This window comes from Nipponia nippon, unplaced genomic scaffold, assembly GCF_047370975.1.
Source record: "Nipponia nippon isolate SJK-2023a ecotype South Korea unplaced genomic scaffold, ASM4737097v1 scaffold_20, whole genome shotgun sequence".
In the NCBI taxonomy this organism is placed as follows: domain Eukaryota; kingdom Metazoa; phylum Chordata; class Aves; order Pelecaniformes; family Threskiornithidae; genus Nipponia; species Nipponia nippon.
The window spans coordinates 7,742,634-7,755,333 of record NW_028262337.1 but is presented as its reverse complement, the minus strand read 5'-3'; the positions used below and the strand labels follow the sequence as shown (position 1 = coordinate 7,755,333).

General features: G+C 38.4%; 1 protein-coding gene across 8 annotated transcripts in view; it reads right to left on the bottom strand.

The window, feature by feature from the left end:
- ZSWIM6 (zinc finger SWIM-type containing 6) overlaps positions 1-12,700 on the bottom strand; it is a 114,679-nt gene that overhangs the window by 37,612 nt on the left and 64,367 nt on the right. For all 8 annotated transcript variants that reach the window (XM_087759762.1, XM_087759761.1, XM_087759764.1 and 5 more), the window contains 2 exons: positions 3,936-4,084; positions 3,257-3,407 (listed from right to left, as the gene is read on the bottom strand). In XM_087759762.1, the coding sequence (XP_087615888.1) occupies positions 3,257-3,407; positions 3,936-4,084 (300 nt within the window). The remainder of the gene's footprint in view (positions 1-3,256; positions 3,408-3,935; positions 4,085-12,700) is intronic.

The following is a 12,700-nucleotide window of genomic DNA, read 5'->3' as shown; positions in this document are numbered from 1 at the left end:
TTTTGTTTGTTTTATTTATTTTCTTTAATCAGCACTTTCAAACATTCAAACCCAATCTGACTTCTACTGAAGTCAACAATTTGCCATAAACTTCAGCAGGAACTCTGATAAGAGCCCAGTTTGTCCTTCCAGTACCCTTGCCAATGCCAGGCAGGAAGCATCAGTTAAGTTCTAATGAAAGGCTCAAGTGACCCAGTCAAGGAGCAAAGCTGAAGTTATCTAAGTATTCCTAAAAACCTATGCCAAGATGGAACTGACAAAGTGGCCATATGTGTAGCAGTTGGCAGACAGCATACCAGGCCAAGCAAGCAAGCCTTTACTAAGCAGAGGCTATATTTACATACTTTTTATGTCCTAAAATTCTCCATACCTACAATGTTAAAATTGCTACCTACCTGTGAAATAAATGAGATTAGATAAAACATTTTTTTAAAGACATACATATATGCCACTCCCAGATTACTCTGAACAGATAATATAAAAAGTAAAGTATGTAAAGGCCTGTCTCACTCCCTTTATTGATATTTTAGTTCTCTGACATCCTAGAGGATGACAAGATAGGAAGCCAACATTATTTTAGAACATAACAACATCACCCCCTTAAACCCAATGTCTGAGTTCTCTGCCACTACTGGCACAATCATATGTTGCCAGGGCCATCCTGCTCTTCCTTCTGCAGCTTGCTGTTGTAAACTCTGGTCTCCCTTAAAATCTCCTTCAACTTTTGCACATTCTTTTTTTTTTTTTTTTTTTTCTCTAGAGATGCACATTTCACCTGGAAAAAGGGATGTGTTTAATTTGAGTGAAACTCAAGGTGAAATCCTAGCAAAAACATGGCAGCAGCTTCTATCTTTCACACAAGGGAGGAGTCAAGCTGGAGATATTCATCCAATTAACAGCAATTTTGAATGAACTTGCTAAGCACCCGTGGGAAGAACCCTACTGGTGTGGGGAAGAAATGGACATTTTAGCAACATAAACACAAGCTGAAGGTGTAAGAACCAACTGAAGTTCTACCTTCGCCTACCACACACCTGAAGTGATTGAAACGTATTTGCAATTGAAACCATGGTACACAATCAACACATTTTGATACTGCTAGATGCAGCAGAGCAGTTCAGGGCTCAAAGAGGGTCTGCCTCAGATTGCAAATAAAGCAGCTGCAGTAGTGATGAGGCTAGAGGTTGCACTGCAGCTTTTTGGGAGTGGCACCTATAATTCTGATTAAACAGAGGTAAACTAATCAATTCAATTAATCTAAAATATTGCCTATTCAATGCTGCAGGCAAAGAGATTCCACCTCCTCTACCTTCAGACAGGTGCTGTCAAGAAGATGACGTTAATATGAAACTGATGAAACAAGAAGAGGAACCACTAAGAAAATTTAACAAAATCTTTTATGTTTATTGGCAGCATGTGGTAAGACTGCTACAGGTAACAGATGGAGAACACATTTCTGCCTCTCCCACCACCTACCAGCTCAACCCACATAAGCAATGAAGCATGAGACCCTCCAGTTTTCAGTATGGTGGAATACAATTGAATACAATTTTGCTGCGTACATGTCCAGCTAAGCACGTGCCCTGCTTGGCAAAAACTGTTATTCCCCAACAAGCCAAGGCATCATAAAAATTACATACTAAAAGGGTTGTTACTCTTGAAGACAAGTAGTATATCTACACTCTGTCTGACAGAGCTTTGCCTGCTGTGATATTAAGGCTTTCTACCACAGAAGTCTATAATCTCAACTAGATCGCTAGTGCTTTATTAGCCTAATGCTTCATTTAGAGTGAACATAAGTTACGCTGAAGAGTTTATATCCAGTCTTAGCTCCACCAGTCAACATGCAACCAATCATTGTCATCTTTAACCTTTAACAAGGAAAGCTTAAGTTTTGCTTTTGATGCTTCCTTTCTAAATGAAGCATGTTATTCTTGCCTGGATTAATTTCACTTAGCTTGATTTTGGACCTTTAGAATATATATCAAGAGCATTATGGTCTTTGGCTCTCTTCTCTGCAGTGTTTACATAATGTCCCATAGGGCATCATCTGTAAGTTTTTTTTGTTGATTCATTTTTATTTAATATTTATTTATTTCTATGTCCCATGCCATATAAGTCAGGCATAGCAATATTGACCAGAACACATCTCCATACTCCTTTAAGTCTAGACTTGAAGTGTCCTTCCAGATTGAGAGCACAGATAACTACTCCAAGTTCCATGAACCACAAAGCGATTCCATTTACACTGTGTGTCTTCAGCTTGCTTTGAGAAAGCCTCCAAGACAGCATTCAAAACCTTACTACAGCTAAGATATACACATGAATCCCTTCACTCTTACACTCAGTGAATTATCTTTTAGAGAAACAAATTAGATTTACCACTGTATTTTAAATAATTCAGGTTGTCTTTTATCGCTTTTATCTTCTGCACACTTACACACTAACTGATTTGTAGTTTGTTCCAGTACCTTATACCTAGGAAAGCAATGTTTGTGGTTACTTAATATTCCTTCCACTCACCTACAATGGTGACACTTACGGTCAAGTTGTTTTGACTTTGTCCTCCCTACCACAAAATCCTATAGATTTTGAGAACTTCTGAAGCAGTAATTCAAAACAGTATTAGTGAGTTTCTGGAACACTTTAGAGCAAGTGTCCTCAGACCTTACCAGCTTAAATATTCCTTTCCCATTTCAGCCTGTGTTCCTCTCTCCATTGTACAACTAAGTCATGTATCTGGTCACAACTGACCTTTCCTGTAAAAGCAGTGTTAATTGTTTTAGCCCTCTGTTATTTGATCTCCTTTCCTGCTCAGTAATGGACTTCTACCTTCCTTTGCTGCTATCTTCTCATACTCTTAATGAATCTTCTCTTTTTGCCTTCTATTTCTCTCTAGTTGTGAATCGATTTCTTCCTTAACCTTTCCAGTTTAGCACTAGTGGATTATATACTTACGCTCAGTTGTGTAGCTACGTTTCCACTTTCTGCTTTATTCTTTTTAGATCCTCAGGTACTTACAACCTGTTGCAATTGTACTTGTTTCATACCATGCTTCCTCTCCTCCAACTTCAATTGTCTCACACTGTCATCAGAAATTGAATTTCACCCAACCTTAACTGAACAGGCAAAACTGCAGAAAACTCTTAACCTGCTTTACCTAGTACCACAATAAGGTTTCTCTCCACCCCAAATACATAATTGTTTCTTCATTATACATATGAACACCTAAATGATTTTAAGTCTGTGCATTTACCCAGTTCATCCCAGAGCTGCCTATACTTGTCAGTCATTGCAGTTCCTTGTTGTCTCCAAAGTGACAGACGAGGGTCAGCCATGAACTGTTCTGTTATCAACGTCAACATGCGAGCTCCATTTGAATCTCTCATCTTTAGCATCTCTCGCACCTAGGAAATGAGTCTTTTAATACAAACTTGAAAAAACAAAGAAATCACAGTACAGACAGTATGCTGCAGTGTTAAATATTCCACCTCTGTTAAATAAGAAATGTAATTTATATATGTGATGTGAAATTTTTAAGTAGAAAAAGTAGTCTGCCTTCCCAGTTTTAACAATTTTTGGTTTCAGTATCCCATTGCAATTCCTCAAAGACACTTCTTCCACACGTAATCCACAGGTGTATTATGCAAATTGCTGCAAGATGTATTTCTACAGGTTTCTCCAACATTTTGGGGGTGGGAAGGAAGAGAACAGCAAAGCTGCAAATGATTGAAATGTTACTTCATATCCTTAAACAGATCTCAAGACACATCAGACTGTGGTCCATTGCTGCACAACTCATTATTAAGTTGCCACTATGTTCCCAAGGCTTTGTCTTGTTTTAGAATGAGACATTGAGTAAGACACAAACAAGTACAGACTGGCTTGGGGACTAGGGGAGTGAAAAAAGGGAAGGTTCAGAGTACTCAACACACCTTTGCAAAAAGCAAATTGAGTTGCTTCCCTGATCCATGGTATCCACCCTGGGAGAGGAAGAGTTTAACCTGTTCCTGGACCTGTTCCTCATCCAAATGCCAGCAGTTTTCATCATCTATGCTAGCACCTGCTGTTGGGTCAGGAGCACCTGCAAACAGCAAGAAAAGAAATCATTATGTTCTATATAAAGAAGAAAGGTTCATGGGTCCAGGGGAAAGGACTACTGCAAGGTTTTTGGATTTGTGTTTTGTGCTGTTTTGGATGTCTTGGCTTTAATCTAAACATTCTTTTAAATAGAGTTAAATTTCTCCTCAGTAGTCTTAAGCACTTAGAAATTACAGCCTGTGAAAAGTAATTTAAATAAACAATATTTTATAACAAAACATTAAGGTAAGGTTTTTTCTTCCTATCTCAGCAGCTACACTAGAATGCTTTTACAAGGAAAATTAGACTTTGCATAGTATTTCTATTAACTATGATGTTAAAACCACTCTCCCCAAAACATCTGTGTTATTCCTGTACCTTCAGCAATCTTGCTCAGGTTTAAGTGACTGCTAGTGAGCACTGCTATCGATGAACATGAATATCACCACCTCGGTGCCACTGAGCTGTGATGGCTCTGCAAAGCTAAACAAAGAGTAAAAAAAAATCCCCAAACAAATCCAAAGTCTCAAAGCACTAAAGGCATTTCCATCATAAGTAAGAGTTACAGCTGTTTAAGACTGTGGTGATTCCAAAGGAGCATTTTTACAAAGACAATGTAATCAGCACAGAGTTAATTCAGAGCAACTCTACTTGAATTAGCCTAGTGTGAACGGACATGACTAGATTTACATCAGACAGTGCTTTGGCCACAGGCTGCTCTAACTCAAATTCTGCAGTTGAGATCAGTGATTTTCCACTGGTGGCCTCTTCTAAAGGCTAACAAAATTAACTAAAACAAGTTCTTGCATCATCTAGCAATCTGTATTTTTCTGAAGAAGCCTGCACTTCCACTGGATATTTTTTAAAAGGTATTCAAACTGAAAAGGCTGAAAAGCATTTCTCTAGGCTGTCCAGGAAACAACTCAAGGCAGTGCATCACCATACCAGATATAAGGTATTTTAAGCAAGCCCAAGGCTCAAGTTAACTTGACACTTCGATTTTGGGCTTGTCACAACTGTGTAATCTCCATCTCAGTTAGATTTTGAGAAGATGTTAGAAATTGAATCACGTTACACAATCTATCACTTAAATCCGAGTCCATGTTACCTCTGTAACAAAAAAAAAAAAAAAACACCCAAAAAAAAAACCACCAACAAAACACAAGGATACTGGTGGGGAAGGAAAATTACATAGTCAGATTGGTAAAAACTTGCTTTTTCAAAGAAGTCCTGTGAACTTGAAAAGCAAAGACAGCTACAACTCTTCAGGGGTATAGGAATTAAACATTGATTCCATTGATTCGAGCTTTCATTTCACAATTGCAGCTCTGCCATGTAGGTAAAGCTTTTAAGCAGTTGCAGGGAATGCTGGAATCTTTATTCAATGGAAATACAACCGGAAGATTTAAAGCAGAGGGATGTCTTGTCTACTAGTTGCTAAGAGTAAAAAAAAAAAAAAAAAATCTTCCAGCTCAGCAACTTCCTAAACTGCCTCCAACTTCAGAGCCTACATCTGGGAACGATACAATGGTGTGTATATAAGTGTGTTTGTGTGTGTATGTATATATTTAGCCTAGTAAGAAATTGTGTCTTTGAAGATGTGAATGAACTGTCCTGCCTTCTGCAGGAACCATAACAGTGTCTCAGAAGACAGGAATCAAGCCCAAGACAGTACAAAAACCAAGGAATGAAAAACCTCCTCTTCTGTGAGTGCTTCCATCTTTAGTATGTTAGTTTTAAGGGGCTTTCAATTCAGTCAGCTACATGAAACACATACTGATAAGTCTTCAGTTGCAAAGAAAGAGATAAAAAGGGAAATGAAGCCACGTGAGAACAAGCAGTGCAGCTGTCACACAGACCCAGGTTTGCAGTATCACCTTGCAAATAGTTTAAATATTTCATTGTTCAAACACAGAGAAAAGACCTGTGAAAAGGAACTATATAAGAGCACCAATATACAAAATACACTTATATTTATCCCTCACTTCAATGGAGATTTATCTTTAAATAATCTTGGTATGGCTACTTTTAAATTGAACTAAAAATAGCCTAAGATTCCTCAGCTAAGCTTCCCTATTTAGGGAAAAAACCAAAATTCCTTCCGTAACTGTTTACATTTTATCAAAAGCTCATCAGTCAGTTTGTGCTAGAAGGTTAAATTTCAACACAGCTACTGCAGATTCTTTAACAACAGGGTTCCTTTACGAGAACAAGGGCATCTGCTGCCCCAGGCCAGCAGCACTGCCCCCACCCAGGCTTCGTCTCCCAGCAAGATCCCAAATATACCTTCCCCAGGGGCTCAGCATCACTATACTTACACCAGGATTATTTTCATGCCAGCAGGCTAGAAGACTGTAAAAGCTGAAGACAACAAGCCAAGGGTCTGAGCTCTATGATGCTGTTCAGCGTGGTACTACAGATATGTTTGACTCAGAGCAATGTTCCCTTACAAGATCTTACATAGGCTACACTCAGTATTATCAAAATTTTTAATCAGGCTGTATAAAGAAATTTCAGTATACATGTAACTGGCACCAGCTACAGTTGTAATTCATTGATCTTTCAACACCGTTGGCAGTCCCCAGCAATAGCATGGACTAACAAGGCATGGAGACAGCGTGTCTGATCGGACATAAGTCCAAACCACCTTCCCCCCACGGCAGCAGCCAGACATCGTAGCGGTGCTGCTGGGGAAGCCTCAGCTTCCATTGCCTACATCACTTTTGTTTTGGGGTCGAGACACAACCATCTCCACATCTCTCATCCAGGCACTTTTCAAGATCACTACATTCACTTAGTCAGGCAAACACTGATTGATCTAGCCTGTTACCTCTCCCACTCAAACACAGATCACTCTTGGGCAACGGACAGGATTTCTACACTGCCACTTTTCTTCTGAAGACATGGGACCAGGTGAGCAGACAAACTATCTGAATGAGCAACAGGAGGGAGCTGCCTTAGGAGCTGTGAGATGAAGCCCCAGCAATAGCCAGCAGGAAGGCTCAGGCTCAACAGCAGGCACAGCTGAAGGTTCAGCCCAAAGGTGGTGGCTTGGCTCAGGGTGCAGCGCGGACCCTGAACAGGCACCGTGAGGCTTCAGCACATGGACAGTTTGGCTACAGAGAGGAACGTCGGCAGCCCTAAATTTAATCTCTGCAGCGCAGTTTGGTACCAAGGCCAAATCCCGTTCCCCACTTGTAAACTTGGGGTAAGTATTACTTACGTGCTTTAGAAGGGTGTCATGAGGATAAATTAGTTCACATTTGAACTATGAAAGTGAAAAGCACTGTATAATTATACTAAATATTAAAACCTGTAATTAAACTGTGTCAGTTTATAGACAGTAACATATTAATCTCTCTCCAACCTCTGGCTTTTTTAACTTCTGTCATGACTGGTCTTTGAAATAGGTTTTACATCATGTACTTACAGTTAAAGACAATAAATAAAGTATTTATACTCAGTATATAGATACGGCCATACATACTTACTCATGCTCTTTTACTAAAACTACTAAATTGCAATCTAAGCAATCAAAGCAGGAATACTTGTGCACAATTGTTTGTAACACTGAACGCCAAAACAAAATTTGAGAACAGGGTTGCAGCCTTTTATATTTATGGTCTTAGCAGGTTACATGTTAAATATAATCAACGCCAAAGTTTAAGAAGCAGCAGCATTTTAAAAAAATAAACACTTCGATCATTTACCAGAAATTTTAAGAGCAACTGCTTTCAATATGAGCAACCACGTTTAAAAACTGGTGTTGTATACGGAGTACTTAACATCAAAAAATAAGTAGAAGCAAAGCAAGGAGCATTGACTAAAATAAGCTAAGAATTGCCTATATTGCAAACTACTCAGGTGCAGATCAACAGTTAAATTTAGTTAAAGCAACAGAAAGTAGTCTTTAAGGCAAACTACTTCCCTGATCCTTTCTGAAGTACCATAGGAGTTATCTTCAAATGAAACCATGCCAAGTTACTCACTCATAGCCATACTGAAACTTTTTTGAACTTCATTTTTATAAAAATCTTATTAAGTATACAAAAATGAACTATAGATCAGCTAAATTCTATTAAATGTCATCCCACAGCAGCATTAAGGAGAAGACATGGAAAAATGGTTACAAATAAAAAGCATGACTTACTGAGTACTATGCAAAGACTGAATGGTCCCAGCTAGAAACCAGTACTTCTGTATGCTGATTCACAACAGAATAGTAATTGATTTTATAAACTGAGTGTGCTCAGAATTATTCTAAACAGTAATTACATAAAACAAAGATCATAAAATTAATGATTCAAAAATACCATTATGCCTTTGATTCCCCAAATGATTCAAAGTTTAGACATAAGTCACTTCATCTTGTACTTAATTTCAGAACTCTCGGGTGGAATATAACACTGTTCAGCAGCACACAGCGTCAAAGAAAAACAGCAACTGCTGTGAAGCAGCCAGTGCTAACAACAGAAAATAGAAAGACAGGACAGGCCATGCTAAGTTGCTGAGGAAAGTTAATAAAGCCCCAACAGGTTTTTAACTTCCAAAAAATTCTTTCCCTTCCATCTGCACGTACAGCAAAATGCATAAACTTAACTGCTGACAATATCTAACCTCTTCTGCTAAAATCCAGGTCTCACAAACATTATATAGCAATAAGTTTCAAAGTCTACTTGTGTGTGGCAGATAAAAAAAACTTTCTTATCAGTACAGACTAGCATGCATTATTTTCATTTATTTTTACCTTCCATGTCTCAAAACAAAATCTCACTATATTCTATATAACAAGTTTTATTTTAATGTTTAATGTATCTAAAAAAACCTTCCCTAAAAATATCAATTCCAGAAATTATTTTTTCGTGTTATTTTGTAGCTATCAATCTTTCATTTTATTTTACATTGTACCACCTATTTAACTCCATTTGGGTTTTGAAATTTCTCTAGTTTTGGCTATTCTTGTTGTTCCTTCCTTCCCAAATCTGGTTCACTAAACAATTCGCACGCCAAGCACTGGAGCACTTCACTTTCATCCTTCTTGAAAGGAAACTCACCTGCCATTTCCTACATTCTTCTTTTGCAACTAGTCTCTCAAACAATTCTCCCGGTGTAAGCAGGGTCATATGAAAGATTCCTTTTTTTTAATAATGTAGCTTCTTTAACATTAAACATTCCCTTTTCTAGTAGACCAGCAATACATTGTATTCTGTTGTTCAGCCCTGTCCTACCCTACAATTTTCTACTAAAATCCCCATCATTTCAGTGAAATATAGTAAGTTCATATTAACATATATTCACCTGTACCTCCGGATTGCCCTTTGGAACTTACAATATATAGGAACAGCACTAGATACTCCGAAATTTTCCTTTAAAGCAATTTTTTGGATAGATGTTTCCTTCTTGAATGCCTCCACCGGCACTCCTAATATATGTTACAGATTAGTGTTTGCAGAAGATGGACCTGCATCTGCCTGGACAAATACAGAAACAACTACTCAGGTACCTCTGCTTCTGAGAAGACAAATGTACTTAAACTGCTTTCTCTCAAGTTCCTCCCTCTTAAATCTGAGTTCATCTGCATGTGGTTTTGTACTGGCAAGTGGCTCGTATTTTGAGTTGAAGAATCAGAGAATGGCAGAAAGTCTGGAGAAATCCATGTAATTCTTCTAAGAAGAGAGATTGCAACAGCAGCACTAAATACTCAGGAAAAAAACAGTACAGCTTAAAAGGTAAAAGCGAAATTGGTTTGCTAGGTCCTTACACGAATAAGAGGCAGAATCTTTTTCACTATGCATATAATAACAAATCAATGCTAATATGAGATCAATATGCAAACAGACCTTCCCTCCTCCCCACCCCCCTCGCCTTGCAGTTGCTTTCTTATTTCCATTCAAATTCTCAGGAATGTAGTTTGAACTTCCAACCAATGTAAGTGAAAGTTTCATACCTAAGAAAAGACAGATCCAGGATGACAAACCCGGCTGATAATCCATCACCCTGACTGTTCTCTTCCTAGCCTTACACACCTGCCAGCTTCCTCTGCTACAGTAGTACAAAAATTAACAGGGAGGAAAAATGCCTCAGCTAAGCAGGATCCAAATCTACATCCAGCTTCCTGAGTCAGCATCCCCAAATTGAAACCCAATGTGAAGCCAACAGTTATGCAGTGCAGACATTAGGGTATCAGTATGAATACCTACAGTACAGAAGACTAGACCCCACAGATGTCCAGTTGGGAAATCATCAGGAACACGTACAGCTGTAGCAGTCATATGAGAAAATCAGAACACAATAAATCTTCTCAAATGTAAGAGGTGCTTTTCTGCTCTAAAAATATGCAAAACCCTCTTGTAATGTAATCACCACCAAGTGAAAATTAGCATGGCAAATACAGAAAAGGATTCCCAATAAATCGCTCAGCTCTCCTAAAGAAGTTAGTGAATAGACAACACATTCCTGTGCTTCTAACAGCATCCCCTTATTTCTTCCTGCAATGAAGCTCACTATGAAGCAAGAGAGAATATTGCATCATTTGTAACCACTGAGGAACTTTTTAAAAGGGATTTGTCATTTCAAAACCCGTGTCATCAGTTTAAGTCACTTCAGTAGTTCCCCCAGTAATGCCCTTCATAAGGAAGGTGGCCAAAGCCAGTCATTGAATGCTGCATAAGACAGAATTTTGGGCAAATGAACAATTATCCAATTCACCTTTTGTGAAAGGAAAGTACTGCAGAGTTGTTCCATTTCCCTAGCCAGCTCATAAGCAAGTCAACAAGACCGCTGTGGTCAGAGCTCTTCAAAGTCCCAGATCATTCTTATGTATGAATAAATAGTATTCAAGAGCTGATTTCTTTTGCCTGTTGCAGAAAACATATGAAAACTAGAACTAGCACAGCCACCGGGGGGGGAGCAGAACTGAAGTTTTATAGGCAACAACCCTGAAATTAAAACACCTTTAGGTAACATTGAAAAGAATGTTGTCTTCCAACTCCAGATTCAGGACATCCCTTTGATCAAAGCTGTTTCTGGTGTTTCTGTGCCAGGTCTCCTCTTACTTTTATAAGCAAGTTTTTTTAAGTTCTTCCTCTTACTTACCTGTGCCTTCAAGCGGTGTTCAATATAATTCCTCTTCAAACACTAGTTTAGTGGGGTTAAACTGTTTAAAGCAAGGCAGGTCTACAAGACAGTTTTGTATTACAAACTGAACATCTGCAGCACAGGAGATATGACAGAGTGAAGAGTGATCTTATGTTCACCAGCCCATGCTATTAGAACCAGAGAGAGAGATTTCTTTCAGTTATTTTTCACAGATTCTTTTGGTTAACTTTATTATTTTGATCTTTAATCAAATTTCTTAAATTAAAAATAACAGAATTACAGTATGAATCCCAGAAGAACACTTACTTGCTACATAATCAGACGAACTTACTTTTTCCTTAAAAGAATCCTGTAATTTTTTAACATTGTAAACCTATTAAAAGAAAAATCAGACCATGGTTTTATGGGACTCTGAAAGGAAAAGCAGGAGACTATATATCCTCTTTTGTAAACCAGCTTTCTTTGGTAATAATAGTTTATTTTCTTATGCTGCCTGGATTTTCTACTTCAGTTTTTGGTATTTTATTAAGAAATACCAACAGTCAGTAAAGACATACTGAAATCTCACTTACTAGGAACACAGCAACATGTGTAAAACATTTTAGTTTTGTGGATAATTCTAAACTACCCTAGTCAAATCTGTTGTGAAATTTCATAATTGATCATCAACTTAGTTTTTTGTTTCCTATTTTTTTTGCTATTTGGGCTGTGATATAAACATCAAATACCTCTCTAAAAATACTTTAAATACTAATGAGTAATGAGATATTTTGACAATAAGAAAATAGTTGACAAAGACTAACATGCCTATGATTAGTATAATTACAGACTTAACGTTGATCAAATTTAAGCACTCTCTGCAACAGCTTATCATTTCTCTCACATTAGCGATAGTATGGCTATATATGGCTGTAGTAGCTATCATCTGTCCTTCCTTTCCCACTCTTGCCTTCCCCTTTTCTGTTTGAATCTCCCTTGACTGTTCGAATCTTCTGTGCCACTTGCATACTCACCAGAATTCTTCCTTCCCCTTAATTCCTTATGTTCAAGCTATTACCAACTCTCATGCGATGCATGCCTTCAGCTTGCAACATCTGAGCATCCTCCTCTATTGCTTAATGTCCTGCATCTGCTTTACCTTCCCTTTCTTTCCACCATCACCAGGCTGCTCTGCCAATCACCTTCTCATTAGGTTCCATAACAACTAGAGCAATCGCCTTGCCTCTGGCCACGTCCGCATAGCCCCCAAAGCCAAAAAAGAGCACCGCTCCTGAAATTCACCTTCTTGCAGCACCGCCTGCCTGCGCCTGCCAGGGTCACCCGACCTAAGGATTGGGGCTAGGCTCTAGATGAGTCCTGTTATTGGAAAGACTCCCTTCTTTTGTTCTGCCTACACTGTATCTAAACACACACGTGTTTTTATTCCTCTAATATTAAGCAGCTTGGTTGTGTTTGTATTGCAAATTCTTTGGAATAATGGTCATCCCTCTTAAATATCTAACACAGAAGAACTGTTCCTGCC